This window comes from Notolabrus celidotus, chromosome 1, assembly GCF_009762535.1.
Source record: "Notolabrus celidotus isolate fNotCel1 chromosome 1, fNotCel1.pri, whole genome shotgun sequence".
Classification (NCBI taxonomy): domain Eukaryota; kingdom Metazoa; phylum Chordata; class Actinopteri; order Labriformes; family Labridae; genus Notolabrus; species Notolabrus celidotus.
In genome coordinates, this window is record NC_048272.1 from 18127046 (window position 1) to 18151111 (window position 24066).

At 40.0% G+C, this 24066-nt stretch overlaps 1 protein-coding gene and 1 long non-coding RNA gene across 3 annotated transcripts in view; one reads left to right on the forward strand and one right to left on the reverse strand.

The window, feature by feature from the left end:
- The window catches only part of phc2b (polyhomeotic homolog 2b (Drosophila)), a 67214-nt gene continuing 43148 nt past the window's right edge, over positions 1 to 24066 (reverse strand). The window contains exons 8-15 of the mRNA XM_034683885.1: positions 15412 to 15719; positions 12585 to 12804; positions 7538 to 7749; positions 6526 to 6655; positions 4715 to 4820; positions 4495 to 4609; positions 2915 to 3239; positions 1 to 2272 (exon numbers count right to left, since the gene is read on the reverse strand). Of these exons, the coding sequence (XP_034539776.1) occupies positions 2118 to 2272; positions 2915 to 3239; positions 4495 to 4609; positions 4715 to 4820; positions 6526 to 6655; positions 7538 to 7749; positions 12585 to 12804; positions 15412 to 15719 (1571 nt within the window). The 3' untranslated portion in view covers positions 1 to 2117. The remainder of the gene's footprint in view (positions 2273 to 2914; positions 3240 to 4494; positions 4610 to 4714; positions 4821 to 6525; positions 6656 to 7537; positions 7750 to 12584; positions 12805 to 15411; positions 15720 to 24066) is intronic.
- Positions 4631 to 15877, forward strand: LOC117812918. Of its 2 annotated transcripts, XR_004631290.1 has the most exons (5): positions 4631 to 4849; positions 5584 to 5622; positions 5708 to 5839; positions 6553 to 6698; positions 15430 to 15877. It is a non-coding gene; the product is annotated as an uncharacterized LOC117812918 (long non-coding RNA). The 2 variants fall into 2 exon arrangements; XR_004631291.1 differs by lacking the exons at positions 5584 to 5622; positions 5708 to 5839 and having other exon boundaries at positions 4641 to 4849.

Here is a 24066-nt window from a genome sequence, read left to right on the forward strand (position 1 = left end):
TGTATTGCAAATTATTTATAATTGCAAAATGTTGTTACAAACTGTTCTTGATAAATACAAGCATTTGACAAAGCCTTATCTAAAAAAGTTGACCTTCCATCACATCCACAAACACACAAATCGATATGATCATATTTTAGTTAGAAAAAAACCATTACAAAACAACTCCCAGGCCGTATTATACATTTGCATATTTCAAAATATTAAACCGTGTTAAATTTCTGTCTTAAAATAACAAGCTTAACTTAAAAAAATGAGTATCAGTCTTTTTCCTCACTTCTTCTATGTACACTCCTCTGCACTGCTGCCTCTCTCATCGTGAATCCCATGAAATTAAAGCAAAGAAAAAGGGAAAATAAGTGCCAGAAACAGGGTTGCATGAAGAGAACAGAGCTGAATTGTGCTGTGAACTTGATGTCCTCAGACATTAAATCAAAGTCATTATTTTGTAAACCATTTTGAGAAAGCGGCTCCAGAAAATCATTTGTAAGCTGTTGAAATCTGCAGGAGAGTTCCTACTGAAAAGGAAATCAATGTCAGAGAAGAAGCCCACTCCAACCTTTTCTCTCCTGCATTCAAGCTTTGTATTCTGGAGCTGTGAGTCTTATTGTGAGAAAAAGGCAAAAGGAGCATCAACTGAATGAAAATGAGCAAATTAATGAAGCACTCTTTTGTTCCCAGGCACACATCCAGCCCCTTATCTTACATTCACACACTAACAAAACTGTACAAAAAACATCTTTAGTAGCATAGTAACAATAATAATTAATTCAGACGTCTCTGCTGTTTGTCCTTTTAATGCTTTAATTCAGTACAGACGGTGCTGCAGTATGACCCCACCCATCCACAGCTGAACATGCACTGTTTCATCTTCTTCACTTTTTTCTGATAACTTCATCAGAGTTTGTCTCAGGCCACATCAACAACCACATTTCTACCTGCTGGTAACATGAATATCTCAGTGTTATCAGGATGATGACTGATAGAAGACGTTTGCATCTACATCTTGTATTAGTAATTACTGATCAGATCTTTATGTGCTTAATAGATACACAACCCAGCATGACTCGGGTTGAATGCTGCTGCTGTATGGACTGAGATTTTATTTGCAGAGGAGGCAATGCAACGCTCTCCTGTTGACATGAAATAAACATATTAAATGACTACATAATAAAGCCTGTCCAGGGTTAACACCTGGCTTAGCACATCCAGATCATTTCTGTGGGATCTGATAGCATTTAATCTAATGTGTGTTTATTCCTAAACCTTTTCAAAGCCAAATCTGCTCATCCCTGACTTCATTCTGACTTTCAGACCCCGGTGTGAATTACCTGCGTGAATTAAGCGCGAGACACTGTGTGAAAGCATCACGTCCGGAACCAGTCCAGAGCCAGTCTCAAGTGGATCCTCGATGAACTGCAGTTTCTAACACTTCCACATTGGACTCATTGTTAGACCGGAGGTTACCGCTTGTTTGGGAATGAATACTTAGATTATTATGCCTATTATGCATATTATGCATAGTGTGCATTTTCAGCATATTTGACCTTTATAAAAAGTTGCAGCTTCTACATTATGGTTTGTGGTCTTGGGTATATTGTGATAGTATTTCAATTTGCAGCCCTCGCCTGCATATTGCAGCTGTCATAAATCCAGATTTACTTTTCTTACTCGTTTAAAATGCTAATCATTGAGGTTGTAATCAACACTGATATAACAGTTGATACAGATTTTACTTCAGTCTGTTGCCTGCATTGTTTCCAACTTGCTCTGCTTCACCCTCATGAGTGTATTTATCTCCCAGTGTGACTCTTTGGAGCAGATGCAGGTCAATATGAACATGAGCTAAATTAACCAGTCCTGCAGTGGGGAGACAGTGAGGTCATACTGCTGTCAGTCTGTGTTGTCGGTGCTGCTGTGACGCATCATCTGCCCTGTGCCAAAGTTTTATACTCTGTTCTCCTCTCACACGATTACACACACACACACACACACACACACACACACACACACACACACACACACACACACACACACACACACACACACACACACACACACACACACACACACACACACACACACACACACACACACACACACAAACAGATTTCCTGCTAAGAGTCTTTGAGCATGTTGATGCGTGCAAAGATTTTGAGCGCGGGTCCCAGTTTAATGTTCATGGTGCTCATGAGGTGGTCCTCCTTTAACAGCAGCAGGGCCTGTCCATCAATCTCCTGAGAGCGAAACTCGTCTGCTATCTCCTGACAGCCTGCAGGAAAAACAGCAGGAGGAGAGAGAAGAAGAAGATGCAGTTAGTCAGACTGAAAACACGACTCGTGAAAGAGATGTTCTGTTACCTGTTTTTCTTTTTGGCACCTGGACCTGTTGACAACAAATCCAACACCAGTGTAATGTTTAATAATAACAGATGTATATTAGCAGCTCTGTGTGGAGGTGATGTGGAGCTGTGTGAAGCTGGAGAGACAGAACTGCCTTTATTATGTTGTTTAATGATCAATAGAAATGAGAAACGACGTAAATAAGTGAATAAATAATGCATAGTGCTTTGCTCATGATGAATCAATCATGTTGGGTCTCGGTTAATAAAACAACAGCAAGCATGATGCAGACCTGCTCTTTTTATTAAGTGTCCGTAGAAAACTTTTGCTACAATATTGGCACAATATAAAAAAATTGATTGAAGTATAAAAAAACCCTCAACACGACAATCACTAAGGGATTACCAACTTTAGAATCAGCTGAGCTAACATTTGTAGCAGCTTTGTTTGGACTTTGGACTCAAAGCTCAGTAAAAGAAGCTGAATCCCTCACTGGAGCATGCATCGGAAGCATCGTCATCAGAACAAATCTAACAAGTCAGAGTTTGTGTGTCTGACTTTACTTCACCGACCTGGCAGTGAGCGGATGAACTCGTACACCTCCTCCACGTTCCACCTGGCAGGGTCATTGGGTATGAAGCGTTGACAGGGTGAAGGCTCGTCTCTGCCACTCAGCACGTCCTGGTCGGAGGCTCTGCTGGGATGCCGGTGGACGGGGACCTGAGTGGGGGCTGGAGTGGGAGCCAGCGGCCCCGAGCTGGCCGCAGACAGGGGGGACGCCGGCTCCTCGTAGCTGGACATGTCTGAACACGGGCTGGACTCCTCCTGGCTGGGCTGAGAGAGATGAAGCGAGGACACAGAGCCCCCCTGAGTCTGCTGCGGCGACGGGGACAGCTTCTGAAAATTAAAACCACGTCAAGGCATTTAAGAAACGAACGGCTCATCAATGAAATCACTGTCAGGACATTATGCTGGAAGCAGCTGAGATTAAAGAGGTACTAAGTGTGATTTATTCTGTACAGTCGCTTCAAATGAGCAGAACACACATGCAGGGGCCTGATAGGGTTGTTGGATCGATACCAAGGCCTCCAAACTGCTTTGTTAGGTGCTGAACCCTCTGGATTATCAAACTTACAACCTGATCCCAACATGAAACTGAAGCACCCCCCACTGGAGGCTTAGGATTCAACCCTCCAGGCAAAAACATAACTCCACACATTTTGAATATAAAACATGAAATAGAAGAAATGCAACACAGAAAATATCATGTTTCAACTCTGATCATATCTGACCTCTTTCAGCTTCTCTAGAGTGGCTTGACGTGTCTTTAAGAGTCATTTATTATTTATTTATGTAATACTTTCAGTCAGTTTAAAGCTGTCTGATTTTCAACCTTAATAAATCTCCTCAAAACACACTTTAGAAAACTGCTTTCAATTCTTAAACCCAATTCAGTGAAGTTTATTTCATTATGTCTTTTGATATGCTTGCTTTGTCTTTGGCATAGACTTTACTTCCACGTTTGTAATGCTCCTTTAAAAATAACACTGCTAATTTAAACCCTGTTTATCCATCTTCTCAATTCCTTTGTTGTCTCTTATGTGCATGAATCACTTCATAATGCTGATACTGAGAAGAGCTTTCTAAATAAAGGTGTTGTTATTAAATCTTGTAACTTCCTTTGCGTGAAATAACTCCTTCCATTGCCTTTAAATGTGTCTCCAATGTCATAAAAGTGTAACTTTATTGCATCATTACAATCTCAAATGTTTGAAGAGTCAGGAAAAGCAACTTCAAGCTCCCACAGTCACTGCAGGTACCGAGTCTATGTCTGCTGATTGAGCAACAAAGACTCAAACCAAGTAGCTTCTGATGTCTCTATAAATTGTGCAGGAGGCAGAAAATCTGTACTAATACTCCTCCATTCCTTCTGGTCACCCATAAACGTTGACAAAGATCATCGAGCGCTTAATGACCCCTTCAAAGACAGAGGGAGATAATTGGGCACGCGCACCAACGATGCCCGAGTTCATTAAAAAGCACAAGGCGTGAAAAGTGCGGGGCGAGAAATGTGCAGTGAAAGCAGGATCTGATGGGAGGTAGAGTGTTGGTAAGAAAGTTTTACTGAAGGTGTGTGTGTGTGTGTCCGTACCTGTTTCTTAGCTTCTATACTGGGCCGGCCTTGAGGTCTTTTACGCCAGCGATTGGTCGGTTTACTCCTCTCCGGATGGAAAAGGCCGATCCTTTTCGTACAGCCCACGTTGTACCTGTCAGTAAGAGGTTACTGATTAGAGCTCTGTCTTTGTCTCATGGTATCACTGATGGAACAGCTGTTTCAAATTAAAAGACATACTACACTTGAAGGGACTTACCTCTTTGCACAAACCATGGAGCAGAATCTTTTGGACCCTTTAAACGTGTAGGCGAAGTCCACCCAGCCACAGTATTCACACGTCAGCTTTGGTTCCTGCTCTTTTTCTGTGAAGAGGACAAGAGACAAACTACAGGTTAGTGTTTTTCTCTCAAATGACACATTCAGTCTCTTCTACACTGAAAACTGAAGTACAATCATCCTAAAAATAGAGACAGAAAACTTAAGACTCCCCTTTTTAATCTGGCTTTTAACTTGGAGTAATTTCCTTTTAGCCCTAGACTGCATTATTATCACTATGACCAATGTTTTAAAAATTTTTCCTTGCATCATTTTTATTTTTCTGTTACTTATCTGATTTTATTTTATTGATTTTATTGTAATTATCTTATTTTATTTTTATTATTTTATTTTTATTATTATTATTTTTGTTTCATTCATTTTATTTTTATTATTTTATTTTATTTTTATTATTATATTTTATTTTTCTATTTTTATTTTACTGATTTGATCGTGAAGATTTTATTTTTTTAAGTATTTTATATCCCTTTACTTTCCACTTTTACCTATTGCTGTTATTTTCTGTCTCTTTGGGCTGCATATTCGAATGCATGAAAGGTGCTATGTAAATAAAGATGGTGCATGAACTGAAGGTTGTTCAGGGAAACCAGTTAGATCATTTTAATATCACATACAAATATTTACTGTACAACAATAAAGTTACATTGTAACTCCACAGAAATGTTTGAGGACTAATTAGTAGGCATCATGTTCTTCAACACTTAATTTTTTTGTTTTTCATGTTGCATTTCACCTCAAACAACTCTTCTGCACTGACATTCTTCCCACAATATCCTGCATTAATCACAGGTGGCTGTACTGGTCTGTAGTTAAATGCACCAGTAGCAGGTAAATCATGTTTGAGGATCAATTCATCAAACATACGTTCACCAAAGTTAGACTCACTCTAAACTCAGCTGTGTGTCTGGCTCAGATCTACAGTACTATCAATCATCTCGTATTCCTAAGGCTGGCTCCCACCATTAACCGCGTGGACACAGACACAGAGGTTGAGGACTTTTACAAGACTAACCTCACCTTTGGATTCAAAGCAGACAGACTGGTAGTAAGTCAACACAGAGAGATTTTCCTAACTGGCAAAGCGGGCGCACCAGTATCTCTGAGATTATTTATGAGCCTGCTCCTCATGTTGAAATTCAGCGTGTTAAACAATTTGTAAACCTCTTTGTGTTCTATAGCTATGCAGTGCTTTCAGTTCAATGCATTATATACCTGTGGACAATTAAGATATATGATTTAGTGAGGGAAAAAAAAAACACATTTAATTTTTTTTTTCCATATAAAAAATTCCACATATTTAAAATTTCTATTGAGTGAAATTGTTCATTGACATTTCCAAAGATCCATGAAGGATAATTATCTTCTTCTCTTTTCTCGCTCTTGACAATCTAATTGAGTAATCATTTTACTCCCTACCATAACAGTGATTTCTTTTCTTTTCTTTTGATCGTCATTTAGTCAAACTCTTTTTTTTGTCTAACCTTTTTTGTGTTCTGTAGACTATACCTGATAACTTTATTTAATTATTTTTTTAAAAACTACCTTTTTTTATGTTCTGTTTAATATTGAGCACTTTCATATCTTTGCACTGTTGCATATAAAATACAATTTAAAAAAGGGATCATTCTTAGAACTTGCATCCTCTGTCCCTTTAATTATACACTGTGTACCAAACATAACCTTCCAGTAACTTGTGTTATAACTCTGCTCGTGTGTCACTTCCTGTCTCACCTGGCGGGTTCATGTCCTCGGGCTCAGAGTCGCTGTTTGCTGCGTTGCTGACTGGGGTTTTGTCGGGGTCTGACGAGAGCTGATGATCCAGCTTCTTCGGGCTGTCGATGAGAATGGGCAGACGCTCCACCTGATAAAAGGAACAAGATGATTTAATGTTGGACAAAATGAAAGTAAGTCATCCAAGTAAGTTTTAATAGTAAACGAAGAGGTGGAGTGGCATGAATAATGCAAAACAGATTAGACATTTAACTTTTGTAATCAAAGCAAGCTATACTTCACAGGTTTAATCTTTCAATTTTCTGCATCCCTCTGTTGAAAATTATATTAGTGAATATCTATTACTTTTTTAAAGCTTTTTTTTCTAAATTTCACAGAAAAAAACACTTCATCCATAAACAATAAATACAAAAACTAACAAATAATAAGACAAATATTCAATAATAACACCTCTAACAGTACCACATCAACATATGTGTAACACACACACTGCCTTCTTTCAACTGTGTTAATCCCTACATGCACCTTAACACACTGAGCTGTTACACCAAGTGTCCAGTAGGAGGCAGCGATGACAAGCCTGAAATATCAACAAGCACCTTTTTTATGTTGCACCATAAACAAAAGGTTTATCAAACTGACACTTTCTTTAATGGTTAATAAAGATGACATTTTTCAACATCACCCAAAGGACCCAAAGATAACACATCATCATATTTAAAGATGCCGACAGATTAAAGGATGGGTTATTTGTTTCTGGGTGCTGCATGGTGCATCTTCTTCCACAAACCCCTTCATGCATGTACACTCCTCCAGCTCCGCAGTCTCTCTTCACTGTAATTAATGAGTGGATCAAACAGGAGCAACGAGCTGTCACTGCTTGTAGTAACAGACGGGGTTTCATGTTTTCCTGCTGACGGCTCCCTGCAGGCGCGTACACAGGAGGGTGTGTTGTTCTCCTGGTTGTTTGTCATCTCTCTCTGATAGTTGGGGCAGAGATCGGGGCACTTACACACACAGGGAACGGCTCGGCTCCCTCCTGGATGACGAAGCCTTCGATGACGTGAGTGAGGACCTGCGGCTTGACGATGGCCTGGGGCGGTTTGTTCTCTCCGTTCTGCGGCGTGCTGCCCGTCACGGTGGGCGCCTCGCTCTCGTTCCCCGAGGTCATGGCTGGAGGCGGGGTCCCAGGTGCAGCGGTAGGCCTCTTGGCTGAGCCCCCTCCTGACAAAGCAATGAATATACAGAGTTTAGATATGAGAGAGTGTGTATTCTTACAGGAATTAAGTGGTGGATTCACACTGAGAGAAATGAGGCTGAAAAAGTGACAGTTGTGAGCAGAATCAGTATGTAATGTTTTAACTCATCCTTGGTGATGAAACAAAAAGGGATGCACTGATCTGAGACTGGAATTAGGTGACAAGATTTGCTGGACCTGGTATCATATTATTAGTTTTGATCCAGGGTCTTTGGAACTGGGTGTAGCCAAAGTGACGTCACTCATTGGTTTGTACTTTGTGGGTTTGAAACCTTAGGTTTTGCGCTTAATACGTTACTATCTTGATTTATTTTGATCTAGAAGTTACCTTTTGCATTATAGATTATATAAACATTGAATCTACATGTGCTATTCTCACAATTTGTACTTCCTCTTGTAAAATAGGCAGAGATAATGCTCAGGCATGGTAGTGGCACTGTAGAATATACAAATTTACACAAGTTTTATTCTATGAATCATCAAAAATCATTGAAAATTTCATTTTTAACCAATAGGACAGCAAAACAATATTTACTATTCCAATAAGATACAATAAGATCTATTGATACTGAAGTCACAGTAGTCAAATAGGGCTAGTCATTATGTACTAACCCTACCTCTGAACAAGACAAGTGATGGTCTCAAAAACATTAAGAAGGCAAGTCGTTCTACTAATGAACTCTTGACAAGGCTCATGTTAATTAGAAACCATTCCAGGAGACCACTTCATGAAGCAGACTGAGAGAATACCAAGAGTGTGCAAAGCTGTCATGAAGGAAAAAGGGGGCTACTTTACAGAATCTAGAATATAAAACATATTCTGGTTTGTGGAACACTTTTTTGTTAATGAAATAATTTCATACATGTTCTTTCATAGTTTTGATGTCTCTAGTATTAATCTACAGTGTTTCAAATAATTAAAATAAATACAAACCCTTGAATGAGAAAGCGTTTCCAAACTTTTGACTGGTAGTGTACTTCTGGTATATGATTTCAGATTTTCTAATGTGATAGTAATATCAATATCTGGGGGAGGGGTTAATAGTTTGGGCTGCAGGACTTAGGCCTAATTTATTGTAGAATATCACTCTCGACTTCAATTATCAGCCATGAATAAAGTTTGCACATCAAACAAGAAACAAGAAATTGATAAAATTGATTAAAACATAATCAACAACGTATTTGAGTCATAAATTAATTTGAAGTGTAGAATGACGTCAGCAACAGTGAGGAGAGTAAATACAAGTTGATTACATAAACTATATTTACTTTTAAATGGTTGAAATATTCAAACTTCTGTAGCTGGTTTTCATCAAATACATTTTATGCTAATTTACTAAGCTAGGTGGCTTTTGGTCTTTATAGTCTGCATATAATGACAGATCACAGCAAACATTTATCAAATACTTCACTATGTATGCTAAGAAGTTGTATTATTTAAACCTATAACATTACAAACATTTCACAGTTTCTAAAGACAGAACAGTCTCCAGCTAGGTCCACCTATCAGCAGGTAGTTTGAAATACAGAGAATGTAGTAATAGTCAAACATTTGTAGTGACCTACTGATACACTGACAATCAATAACAAATCCATCATGTGTTCCTACAGAGTCCAGACAATCACAGTGAAGTCTACTTTCTCTAACAGCCACAAAGCAAAAGTAACCCTCCTTACTTCATCATCCTAAAAGCTTTAAAAAGTCTTACCGCGTCTCTTTCTCCGTCTTCAGACTGAAAACATGGTCGGTTCTACTCCTGTTTATAGTTGCATTAATCCGACAGGCAGACACACACACACCCACACACACATGCGGACCTGCAGCTGCTGCTCCACACTGTGCTCAGTTTGAAGCTGCAGCGCCGTGAAGAGAAAGCCTTTTAAAACCAAGGTCCGCCTCCCTCTTTCCTCCCACACACACACACACACTGTCTGATCCTCCTCAGGCTGCAGCTGCATGAACACATGACTCAATCGTGAACCCGAGCCAAGACTCTGAATCGAAACTAAGTTATATTTATACACCATAGACTTTAGACGTTTTAGAGCTATGAGCGGCTGAAGCGACTGACAGAAGAGCAGCAGGGCCACAGAGAGACATTTCAGGGCCCGAGTCCAGGCTCCCCACAATGGAAGAACCAGAAAGCCCTGATAATCTGTCCATTGATCCCAGAGGCTTTATGGTCTGCAGACTTAAGCCAATAGATTCAGAGAGACTGCCTTGCTCCTTGTGAGATCTGCTGTGTCAGATAGATGATGTCATCCTTTCAAGAACAAGTCAAGTGCTGCATAAAGAACGTGTCATTTTTTAAAAAACTGATCCAGCAGGTTTAGTTTGAGCAACAAATCTGAGTTTGATACACAAGGAGAGCATCACACAAGACTGCAAGAAAACCTTATTGCTAGCTTGCATTTCAACCATCATAGTAGAGACGTCTGTGGGTTGCCAGTTTTGCTCAGTGGTTAAATTGCTCGCTGCATGTACTGTAGCTACGGTCGCAAAAGCTGGTGGCGTGTGTTCAACTCAAACCCTCAGCCCTTCGCTGCATACATCTTACTCCACTCTCTCCGCCCAGTTTTCTACTCTTATGCACTGTTCTGTCTTCAACATAAAGGCATAGAAAGTACAAAAGGATCTTCATATTCAAAAAAATAAAGGGGGGATAGCTGTAAAACCTTTTACAGGACATGCCAAGATGCAAACACAGCAATTATAAATCTTTGGAGGTTTCATATTTCAGCCTAAAGAAGCAATTTTCGTTCTTCATTGAGTTTCTACAGCCGATCACAACCTCAGGAAGTCATCTTGGTAGTTATTTTATCTTCCTTGCAACATTTGTGAGCTAATCTGAAGTGACTCCCAGTTTTCAAATCAACAAAGAGAGCTGTGTTGTTTGTCACAAGTAGATCTCTCGAAATACCACGAAAGGGAAAGGCCACAGTGTCTCCAGTGCATGAGAGCTCACTGGTGGGCTGCAGTCTGTAGATTCTATTTGTGTACTATCAATGAGCTATTAAAGTAAAGCCACATATCTGTTTCTGTGCATTTGTTGAAATAGGTGAGAGACAGCAAACCGTCTGAGAGTGAGGCGGAGGTTTGACCAAGAAAAGTAAATTCACATAATCTTGGTTTCTTGTTACGTTGAGCATCAAAATCCACCTTTTTGTCTCTTTACTTCAATGTTGAATGTTCCTGAAGTTAAATAATCCCCTGGAGCTGTGTATTACAGAAATATTTTCCTGCTTTGCTGGTGAGCAGTGCACCTCTGCTGCACATCACACCCAACACACGGCCCATAAATGCCAATTTGTGGTTTACAGAACGTTTCATTTTACAAGAAACACAACATTAGAACTATTTCCAACCATGTAGGAAAATATCACCATAGAAACTGATCCATGTCAACATTTATCAAACACAACCAAAATGATTTTGTGTCCAGCACTTCAGTATCTCAAAGCTGCAGAGTCCAAAAACGTGTCAGATTCTGCTTTTAACCCCTTTTAGCCAAATCACCTGGCTGACAAGGTGCGAACAAGAAGTCTAAAGGTCAACAGTTTTATTTCACCTTATTTTATTTCTTTATTTATTCATTATTATCTAGTTCAAAGGCACTTGGGAGCTGCGGCAGCAGCTAACATCAGGCTGGTAATGTAGCCAATATTGATTTGTAACTTGTGCAGGTATTGCAGAAACAGCACAACCCTGCATTCAGCTTAATGAGAGTCTGGCTGGAGTCAGTGGGCTATGTATGTTTATGGAGAGCTTTGATTTTCTAGTGTTTGAAATTCAGTCAGAGAGTTTAGCTAAATAAAATGTTTCTGAAAACTTTAAAGTGGCAGAAAAACTGGTGGATTGACAGTCATTGATGGATTGACAGCAAAAGCATGTTGTCGACAAAACATGACAGATGCAACCGAGTTATTTTTGTCTGATGCTGAAAAAAGTTAAGTTATAAAGGATGTAGGCACCTGAAGCCAATAAGTGGCGGCTGCCATATTGGAAATGCTGAACTCAACCAAACTTCTGTCAAGCAGGCTGTAAACATGTTTATTTTTGCTGTAAAGATTTTTTTGAATGTGTGTGGATGTGGTTTTCAGTGTTTCTGCAGCCAGCCTCAAGTGGACACTCAAGGACCTGCAGTTTTAAGTACTTCCGCTTTCGCTTAATTTCTCCCGGCCTGAGGTTGCTGCTTGGTTATAAGCCCTCCCATGTTATAGTAGCCATTTATAATCCTCACTCTTTGTGATACTTTAACTGATTATAGTATTTCCCTGATGACCATGATGCCTTCTGCACACTGAGTGTCTGACAAAACATTACAAATATACTCTGATGATGACAAATCATAAAAACAATCAATGCCCATTATCAGTCTGGTTGTATTACACCACCTGCCCTTAATTTATTTTGTTTTAGTCGTCTTTCACTGATGTTTGGGGCTTCGTGTTGTGAGTTTTAGTGTTTGCATTGAGAGCACTGAGAGAACCATTCAGGTGAGTTTTTTGGCCACAGCCCAGGGAAATCACAGAGACAACAACAAAACAATTAAGAAACAAAGACAAGTGAGACTGAACCTGCTGCTGCAGACACAACATGCTCTGAATTACAACCAAACACTAGCATTGATTTTCTTTCCCTCCGTTGAAGATTACTCGGGTTTGCAAAGGGAGCAGAAGAGAGGGTTCATTGTTTGTGTCAAGGTAAAAGTTTTAGTTATATTTTCTAGAATAGAGTTTACTCATATTTAACAAGTTTCACAAGTATTCAATAAAATAATAGGACAGGTTCTTAAATTACCTTGTGTCTGAACAGCTGGTGCCACCAGGTCGACCTTCTGCTGCTCCACAGGCTTACTGGGTTGTGACAGTGATGTCGCAGGTTGCTGCTGTTGTTGCTGTTGTTGCTGTTGTTGCTGCTGTGGTTGTTGTTGCTGCTGTGGCGTGGCCGGGGTCTGACACGTCTCTCTGACCACCAGCGACGTCGGCTTATCTTTACAGTCTTGAACCATTCTCGAGGCCTACGATGTGCGTCGGGAACAAAAAAGATGGAGGGAGAACATTAGAGAAACAGTGTTGAAAGAACAGATCGGAACTGTTAACGTCTGTGACTCAAAACTGAAAACCATCGGGCTCGGAAAATATCACACCAGTGGGAAAATATGACACCAAGAATCCCAAACTCAGAGGATTCCTGTTTTTTTTATCATGTGTCAGTGGGAATGAATTCAGTGGGTGTTGATGGAACAGCAGGTTTTATTTTGCTTGTTTCCACCCAAAAACTTGAGAATGTGAGTGTGTGAACAACAGAAAGAGTCCGGGGGTAACACAGCAGAGTCGTGTCCTATTGGAAACAACTAAAGGACCAAAAATGATTCACATCCCATGTGGAACTCTGGATTATGGGTCATATACAGCACTGAAATAAAGAGACTTGGGACTACACATCTAATTGTTTTGGAAATTAAATTAATTACTCACATTTGGTAGAATTGATCTATTTTTCCAGGTATTCAGTGGTTTTAAGTACATTATATCAGGGGTGCCCAATCTTTTCGGCCCGCGACCCCCAAAATATAGATGCCAAGACTCACGACCCTCACTGTCCTTCAAAGTGATTAAATGTGGCTTCCTTTAGCTGGTCTGCAGAAAAATAGCCTACCTATATGAGCATGTGTCTGTGTTTCCTGTGCCGTCATGAAATAACCTACCGCTGCTGATGCTTTTGATAATTAACTGTTCACTAACCCTAAACTTAGGAGTCATTGGCAAAAAGAAAGGCAGAAAACTCATTGCATTTTTTATTTTCAAGGTTTTATTCCAAGTTTAGCTACTATTTTTGTTGCTATTTTGACTGTAATGCGTAAAATGTACTAATTTTAGATAACTTAAAAATAAACATTCTGGAAGATATGTCACAACCCACCATTTGTGTCTCGTGACCCCCTAAGGGGTCCAGAACGACACTTTGGGAACCCTCCTGTTACCCTCAAATTTACTAACATTTATTTATCCTTGGGGTCAATTTGACCCCAGCAATTTAAACCTCCAGAAACTGATTGTTACCCAGGTTTATGTGTCAGGTACTTTATGTTTCTTTGTTGACTACCTAAATAGCCCTTTGAATAAAATATATTTCAAGCATAACACAATTTAAAGCATTTTGAAGGACTTTGTTTATAAAACAGAACATCAAACTGCTGCGAGTTTGTCATGCCCTCGGTGGCCCTGCCTTGTTTCTATGTTATCAAAACGTATGACACAGTACACATCATTGAATGTCTTTAGAGACATGGTGGCTGGAAATATTATATCTCAATCAAAAGACTGGCGGTTTGATCCCAGCTCCTGCAGTCACATGTGGAAGTGTCCTTGGTTATAGTGACCTCAATATCATCCAAAACAACCAAAACAAATGTGTGTAAAATGTTGATATTTCTTATGATTTATACAGCCTAAACAGCCTGGGGTCAAATTGACCCCTAGGAACACCGATGCGTAATAATTTTTTTTCAGGAAATTGGAACATATCAATATTTCAATTTTACCTTTTCCCAGTTGTCCCCATTAAATAAGGAAAAGTCATGAAATATGAAGCAAAAAAAATGATGTTAGTCATTCATTTAGAGACTTTAAACATTGAATGGGGTCCAATTGACCCCAAGGTTAATAGGAGGGTTAATCAAGACTCCTAATCTACAGCCATACAACAGCTGTAAGATTAATGAGAGTCAAAAGCTAACATTCTGGTGTGTTGCATGTTTCTAATATGCTCACAATCTCAGTTTAGCATGTGTCCCTTTTAACATGAGGTGCCACTGAGGCAGATAGGAATTTAATTAAGTTTACAGGCGCAAGAGTTAATTCAGGGGATCACCAAATGTATCCTCAAGAGGGAGGTGAATTCGTGCAGCAGGTTTTGCGGCCATACATCCCACTGTGGTCGAGTCGTTTCACTTAACACAACAAATGTGAAGTTCACGGCAGGACCAGAGGAAAAGTCTGGGGATCTCCAGCGTGAGTGACATCAGCATTATTTGCATTTGATACACAAATGCATGTTTTTCTTCTGGCAGCTAATAAAACTCTAACACTCCGAGGCGCTCCAGGGGATAACGTTACCTGTCAAAACATGATCCTGTTTGCCGAAACTCAAAGTAAACACCGCTTGGACTTGACAAAACATGGTGTTCTTACAACAGCTTTCAGACAAACATACCTTTGTTTCCCTGCTGATGGTTACAACAAGGGCTGCAGGATTATGGCCTAAATGATAATCACAATTATTTGTTTAGTATTGAGATTGTGATTATTAATCCTTGTGAATGTTTTTGTAAAGTATGAAGAGGAAGAACTTCATCGAGCGGAAGAAATAGGAAAACTAACAGACAGACGAGTTGTTAGCAGGATGTAAGGCCCTAGCTCTTGCCAGTGTAGAGGCAAAATAGAGTTAAATGCTGAGCAAGGGAAGCCAATGGACTCTCTTCAGGCACACTTACACTTAGCCAAGGGTTTAGTTCAGGACGCCTGAATTAGGTCAGAGCATGTCTTGTTAAAAACACTAAAAATATCATCAGAAAAAGAGTGATGTTGCTGTGTGTGACCTTTGTGCGTGTACCGGAACTCACCGTTGGTTGTATTTGCAGGTTGATGGCCGTGAGCTGGACGGGCTGAGCTTTGGCATGGTTGAGGGAGGAGTGGAGTGCGTGGGGGCTGATGGTGGAGTGGAAGATGGTGGCGTGCTGGCTGGGCGTGGAGGGCTGGTTTGGAGCCGGTTTGGGCAGCACAGGGACGGGGTGCTGTGAGGGTTGAATGGAGGCGGTCTGCAGCAGCTGCCCCACTGCCCTCTGGGAAGCTTGACTCTGATGGACCACAAACTGCTGCTGCTGCTGCTTGTGCTGCTGAACCAGTGAGTGAGGCTGAATCTGCGTGTATGCTGGAACGAGAACAACGGACACATTTATTTTAAACATTTATGAATTCAGCTAACTAACTGCTCTGCACACCACCCACAGAGGCTTGTGTTGTGTCCTAAATTCACCAGCCGCTGACTGCAAAAAGGAATCTTAAAATAAAAGGCCCTGAACGTTTTAACGGTTCAGCTTTTTTTCTTTAGTTTTTGAAAGAAGATCGTCATGGGAGAGCATTTAAGGCTGGTTCTTACATGGTTTTGTGTCCTTGTAATGTACATTCAAAGGATTAATATTTGCTTTTAACATCTTCTTGTCCAAACAGAGAATTTATAAACCTAAAATAATTTTACCAGACATAATTTTCATTATATTTCAAATCACTGATGCAGATACTTAAAAAGGTTGATTATTCAATAAGTGGACTAGAAGAAAACTATTAAGCGACAATTATAGTAATCCATTTACTGTAGCCATTTAATAAAGCCTAAACAGACACTGATTGTCATACATACAGCACTCAGCAGGACTTCGTGTCTAAGACTTCTCAATTTCTTGAAATGCATAGATCAAGTGGTCGACGACTCATCAGTGTCACTGTGATGGTTTTTGTACCGATACAATGTTTATTTACTTATTTACATGATGTTAATTTGTCAATTATAGATCCATTGAGAATCAAAGGCATGATAAAGATTATGTAGCAAAAGTGAAATTGAAAAGTTAACTACTATTATGATCATAGACTACAAATAATGGACGTTGTCTCCGGGTTGTCACCCATTTGTTTCTGAAGCGCTGTTCTGAAGCCAATCGGCGGAAGGAGCCATATTGGAAATGCTGAACACAACTCTGTCAAGCTAGTGTGAGTCTCCTCGCCAACAGCTACAGTATTCCAGTCTGTCAGTCAAGTCACCCATGTCCTAAAATGGGCAAAACTCGTCTTAGTATCTCCTGAACTGTTGCATTATAAAAAATTCACCCCCCTGACAGTGTGTGCCAATAGAGAAATTAGTTCTTCTAACTGAAGCTGTTTTGTTGTACCAGGCTGTAAACATGTTTATTTCTGCTGTAAAGATTGTCTTTTTTGAATTGGCGTGTATGTGGTTATCAGTCTTTCTGCAGCCAGCCTCAAGCAGACGCTCAATGAACAGCAGTTTACAACACTTCGGCGTGGGCTTCATATTTTTGAGACAGGAGGCTGCCACATCGACCAGAATGAAGACATTGCATTGGGTATGAGCCCTGTCATCTGAATATGGTCTCTTTGGGTAAAAAAACCCACAAAGCTGCCACACTTTGAGGCTGCAAAAGGGAAATATAAACATATATACATATATATATATATTTATATATATATATATATATATATATATATAAATATATATTTGATATAATTTGGTATGTTCTTCAAAGTTTACAAATTGATAATTTCTTTTTCCTGTTGTTTTTATTTATTAATAGTGTGGAGGCAGCATTGTTTACAGTACTTCAGTCCATGGCAAAAATCTTTCAGTGGATGATTAAGTGTATCAAATCGTATTGTGTTGTGTCGTGTCTAATTGCCCTTATAGAGGACGAAATTGTTGTTTTGGTTTACTACAGGTTCAGTTGATTAATCGGTAATCAGCTTCATTAAACATTTCTATTAGGTAATTCTAAACTATATGAAGCAGTTCCTGCAGCTTGTCACACACCACAGGCATCGCCCATACCATAGCACATTAAAATGTAGACGCTAGGGATGACCACAATTAATTGATTATCGATTAATTGATTGTTAAGAAATTACTCGAAACACGCATTTTTGTTATCAATTTTCCGTCACGTGGAACAAACATCATGTGGTCTCATATTACACTCAGCTATCGGGGAGGTGTTTTAAGTTTAAAGCATGTTTGGATGTGATTCAGTTGTTAAAGGTGTTGTGCACAGCGGAGATGCTCTGCTGGCGGCTGCGGCTGCGCGTCAGGTCTCCACGTGCGCTTTTTAAAAGAGCATCAATACAAAACTGCTGCCAACAACAACACAGACACGAAGGTTCACAACTATAAACAGGACATTTCCCACCTTTGGATACGAAGGCAACAGACAGGTGGGAAATTCAGGTACACTATGTTTGCAGACCAGCAACATCAGATCCGTCTGGGCTTTTCTGCAGCTGGACTGATTATGACCCGGTTGCGCTCCCGGCTGACACCTGATCAAATACACGTTTATTTTTCTCAATAAGAACGAGTAGGCAGAAAACTGGACACTGGGAGTCTGAAGTAATTTTCTGTTAGTAGTCTCAGCCTTCACTTTATAAGACTATGTCCGCGGAGAATATTTTGAGCCTGATCGTTGATAATCTGCGTGTCAAACATGTGCCCGTATTCAATCCTGTCAGTTTTATGCATTTTGTTGCTGTAGAAAATATAATTTAGGGGGGAAACAACGTATTTGGCATTGTTTTTGACGTAAGAATAATAAACAAATTTTTATCAATTAATCGATAATTGATCGTTAACATTTCCAAAAATCGATCACGGAAAATACTTGAAATGTACATCCCTAGTAGACGCCTGTTCAAAAAGCTGCTTGTTTTATAGCCTCTCCTTCACCTGAGTACACCTTGTTGACAGGATGTAATATTAAGAGCTTGTCGAAAAGCTGTTGTAGTTCTGCTCTGACCATTACTCACAAACTGTTTCAAAATGGGCTGTCACCACCTGTCAGAGCCGCTGTGGCTAAAAAGACATCCTGAGCTCATAACCTGCCCCGGAGCCCGAGACACGGCACATCAATCTTGTATTGTGGGAGCATGTGTGAGTGTTCAGCGGAAGTAGCCCGAGGCTTGTCTAATATTAGAGCTGCCTCAGGAACCAACATGCAGAGCCGACTGTCCATGACAGTTTTCCTTAGAGTGGATGTTGAGTCAGCAGGTCTGAGCCCCTCTCCTGCCCCCTTGATCTCTAACAACTCTGCCAGGAAACAATAACGACTAATGCACTCATTCTTCTTACTCAAACCACACAACATGACGTACTCCTGCATCACTGTACTTGAAGCTTGTGCTACATGAGGCATGTGAACAAGGAGATGTGTTTGGTGGTGTTAATAAACCCCCCCTCGATATCTCCAAGCATGGAAGACTGCCAAGTACATCCGCATTTGTCTCCAATCCCCCCTCGCCCCCACCTTCCTCGTCCGCCCCCTCTTCTTTTCATGAAGGTCTGTGTGGGATAGGCTCCATCTGGTTTCAAAGTTTCCCTCTGAGGCACTAACCACAGTCTGTACCCTGCTGTGGAATATATACATGTTTCTATCCAGCAGGGTTTGCATGTCATTAGCCTCTTTAATGCTACAGGAGCTGCTTAAAAAGCATTTTCTTTTTCACGTGGCGAGACAGTGGAACCCACCAGGACTTGCTTTGGTTAGCAATTTGGTAAGCAATGGTGTGCAGGGAGTTCATTTAATATTAACAGAGCAGGATAGATGTCAGACTTGGATGGGTGGATACGGCCAGCAGCATGATAATAGGATAAGATGTCAGGCAGTAAAATTGTTCACGGTTGAGAAACTGACACTTCAGGGGATAATAACATCCATTGCTTCAGCAGCTACGCCTCAAGGTGGCAAAACAATAGATTAAGAGATACGTTAGCTGCAAAAAATACTCCTAAATTTGAATTTTTAGGGAAGTATTTCATCACACGTATTATTTTTAATGATGAATTTGTGAAGTCTTTAACTTACTAATGAGAAGATCAAATAACATTAGAAATCTAACTCTATTTGTAAAGGGAACTTCGTTCTACAGCCTGGAAACAGTATAATAAAGCTACATCAGAAACTGATTAAAGCAAATGAAAAATCTGCAACAAAGAGTAGAAAGCAGGCACAACAGGCTGGTGCTAATGTCATTAGTTTAGGGGGTATAAAATCATTATTTCAGTGTTGGACAAATGAAATTTTGAGCTGATAATGGCAGTATGGATGGAATAAAGCTTTGTAATCTCCTAAATTTAACCTGGGGGAACACAAATCTGTGAACCAAATGAGATGATGGCACAGGAGAGATCACAATCATTTGTTCTTTCACTTTCCTCCATCTGATAGTTACAGTTTTTAAAGTGGACAGTAAAAACACAGCTTGGTCACAGCTGTGGGCTTGTTGTATGTGGTTGCTGTTATAATAGAGACAGTCAGGACAAAGACATACAGATTCAGACTCCACTGATATCAGTCTGTCCATGTTTTGGTCCGGTTTTGAGAACACTGTTACAAACTGTTCCTCAAATATTTAGAGATAACAGCTGTCAGTTGTATTGTTGGCTCATGTTAAAGAGGGACGTCATGACAGCTCTCCAAAAGTGAAGCCAAAAAGCTTGGAGCTCCTCCTACTGACTAACTGCAGTATAGGTGAAAAAGCCCACCTCCTCCAACAGATGGATCATGGGCCAAACTATAAAATCAAAATGCCCTTCCAATACATTTATGGTTTCTGTCATTACAGTCCTTTCTTATCATGCTGATTTGTATCCAAACACATTTTTTTTCTGATAAGTTTAGATTTAATTACATATTTGATGCCAAAAAAACAAACAGTGTGATTCCACGATTGACAGCTCTTATGAATCAGCTGTTAAAGGTGTTGCGCACAGCGGAGATGCTCAGCTGGCGGCTGCGGCTGTGCGTCAGGTCTCCACGTGCGCTTTTTTAAAGAGGATCAATACAAAACTGCTGCCAACAACAACACGGACACAAAGGTTGACAGCTTTAAACAGGATATTTCCCAACTTTGGATACGAAGGCAACAGACAGGTGGGAAATTCTGGTACGCTAAGTTTACAGAGCAGCAACATCAGAGCCTTCTGGGCTTTTCTCCAGCGGGACTGATTATGACCCGGTTGCGCTCCTGGCTGACACCTGACCGAATACACGTTTATTTTTCTCAATAAGAACGAGTAGACAGAAAACTGGACACTGTGAGTCTGAAGTACTTTTCTATTAGTATTATGAGCCTTCACTTTATAAGATTATGTCCGCGGAGAATATTTCTATGAGCCTGATCGTTGATATTCTGCATGTCAAACATGTACCCGTATTCAATACCGTCAGTGATATGCATTTTGTTGCTGTAGAAAATACAATTTAGGGGGAAAACAACGTATTTGGCATTGTTTTTGACGTAAGAATAATAATGTTTTTTATTATCAATTAATCGATAATTGATCGTTAACATTTCCAAAAATCGATCACGGAAAAAACTTAAAATGTACATCCCTACTGTCTACTCATTCTTATTTAGAAAATTAAGCAAAGTTAGGTGTCATCCAGGAGCGCATCGGAGTCATTATCAGTCCGGTGACGGAGAAAAAGAGCGCTCCTGGCGACCTGTCACTCAGCCGCAGCCCCCAGCCGAGCGTCTCCGCTGTGCGAAACTCCTTTAGTCAGCTTATTTACATCGAAACATGCTTTAAACTTAAAACACCTCCCTGATAGCTGAACGAAATATGAGACCACATGGTGTTTGTTCCACGTCATAGAAAATCAAAACAAAAAAAAATGTTCGAAAAGTTCTTAATAATCAATAAATCGTTACTCGATTAATTGTTGACATCCCTAGTTATTACCAATCAGAAGAGACTTTTAGCCTGGACTAAACATCGTTTGGGCCCTTATTAGTTGCAGGAGGACCAACTACTCAAAGATCTGAGCTTGTGTAGCTTGAGTTTGTATAACTGTTTTCTTTGGATTTTGTTTTCTTGGCTGTTGGGTTCCTCCTAAATCATTTTGTTTTATTTTGTGTTCATGCTGTGTGTACATTTTTGTGTGTCCTTCACACCCTTGTTTATAAAGGTGACACACTATTAATGAGGTTATTATTATCATCACTGTTTTATCAAGAAGTCCCTCTAAGAGGCTCTCTGAGAACAACGGTTCACAGTTCCTGCAGCGCAAACAAAAAGGACAAACAGAGCAAAGACAACTGGCTGAGGTCAAATATGTGACTGTGATGCTAGTCAAGGTCAACCAGGCATTTTATGAACCTGTTTTCTGCTCAGTATGGCAGTCACATGACTCTTATCATACTGATTGGTCATGACTGTCTGCTGTAAATATGCTCATAAAGGAAGATGATGAGAAACTGCCACATAAGGGCAAAAAGAAAGTGTTGTTTTGTATTTGAACAGAAGCTTCTATAAAATCAAGCTTGATCGTAAAGTAGCAGTAAAAGATTCCCAGACCCGCTCTGAGTGAAGGAGGGGGATTTCAGAGTGAATCAGAGAACACCGGATACGAGCGGCCTCTCCATGAATCCTGACAACTTTCTCAAGCCTCTAATGAGGAACAGAGAGAAGTCTTGGAAGACAAAGAAGACGAGGGAATTCATCGAAATACTATTCCCCTCAAGGTCTTGGGATTAAGCACTGGAATGACTCAGGCCTTCACGCCCCCACACATGTATAAACACATGCAGTCATACAATCTGCAATTGGCAGGGGGGCCTCATCTACTAGGAACTTGTGGATTCATGGACACCTCTGAGCTATCTGTGTATCCTTGTGAAACACCCTGAGATAGATGACAGTGAAGGTTCCTGATGAGTTTATAGGACTCTGGAAAATCCCAGAGTTTCCACATTCTTGCAGGCTGCTGCTTTGGCTAACGTTCACAAAACACATCCTACATTAAAACAACAGAGCAACAAGCATCATCAGAATCAGATTGGAGATACTTATCAAATCGAATAAGGATGACTTTATGATGATTAAATGGTTTCACTTGATGTGGTCTTCATGTTTTTGTGAACTAAAGGGACTAGCGGTCTCCTGAAGCCAGTGTTTAACAGACAGGAAAATACAAGCAGGTGAATATTAAAGTGCAGGTCTGGGTTGTTATTTCAGAACAGTTCCAAGTTTTTCTGTGATCATTTTCCACTAAATTTGGCACCTGATGCTGTTGTCAGTAGCTATATATACACAGATACATAGACCTCATGCGCAGATCAGCTCATTAAATCAGTGAGCGTGGTGCTTTTGGGGGTTCCTTGCTGAGGTTTTTATAGTAAGGTGCAGACTCTCTCCTGCCAAGAGGAGGCAATGACAAACCCTCTCCGCAAAAAGCCAGACAGCCTTACATTCGTTTCCAGCACAATTCCTCGTCTGTGTGTCTGAAAGTCTGTGATGTGCTCACAAACAGGGGGAATAATCTGCCCGCGTTTTGAAAGAGAGATGAAAACTGATGACCAAAAATAGCGGACACAATGCTTGATGTGTTCCCATTGTTTCGGTTATCTCCAAACGTCAGACTGATCTCTGTGTAGTTAGTTACCTTTTGTTCGCTCCTTGTTGTCTCAGATTTGTTAAAGATATAATTGTTGTAGATTTAATTAAACTGTTAGGTGTGTGCCCTCCAGGAAGAGTAGCTGCAGCCTTGCCAGAGGGGTTCATGGGTATCCACACAAATAAAATCTAGCAAAACAAAGTCAATGTTTGATTTATAATACAGTTAAAACTATTACGAGCTGGTTACTGATAGCTTCTCAAACCTCTCCATGTACTAAAAAAGTTATCCCCTCAGGTTTTATCTGACGAGCAAATTCCACCAGATCCTTGTCCAGTCCATCTCCGCTCTGATAGGTTTCTATTCTAGTCAATGTGTTAACTTCCACTGGATCAACTTTGTTGCGTTCCAGCAAGTTGGAGCTCTCCAAATCAAATATGCAAGACTTTTTATTGTAGCTGACAAAACTGCATTGCTAGCTGGAAGTCCTGGCTTACTCGTGTCTCCCTGTTGCATCTAGAGCAACCATCCACTCCTGAGCCGTTGTATGATGTAAAAACAAAAACAACTTTATTCTGGTGTTCCTTTAGTTTCACATAACCAAAACTTTAACAGATAATACTCGATTCCATTCTAATAAATAATATTCCAGACAGAAGCTTCCACTGACTCCTCCCACTGTCTGTGCCACACACAATCCTATATTAAAGAGACAGTGTCATCTCATTTAAAAAAAAAACTAAAATAGTATATTCAACAACCAAATCCAATTATAATTTTTACATGCTTTACCACTACAATTTCTTAACCATACTAATGCTAAAAAAATCTATAAACAGTCATTAATAACCTGTTACATTACTTTGCCTCATGCATTTATTTTTGCCAGATGTCGGAGCACAACACATGAGTAGTAGATGGAGCGGGACAGGAAGTCAGGCACTTAAACAAATTGAAAACATCTGGTTAATTTTCAGAATAAAACACTCTGTGTTATCACCAGATCGTATTTCACTGAACTACAACAACAAACCGTCATGATCAGTACTGTTGGGTAATTGTTAAGTGCTGCTACTAAATATATTTCTCAGTGTTAATCAG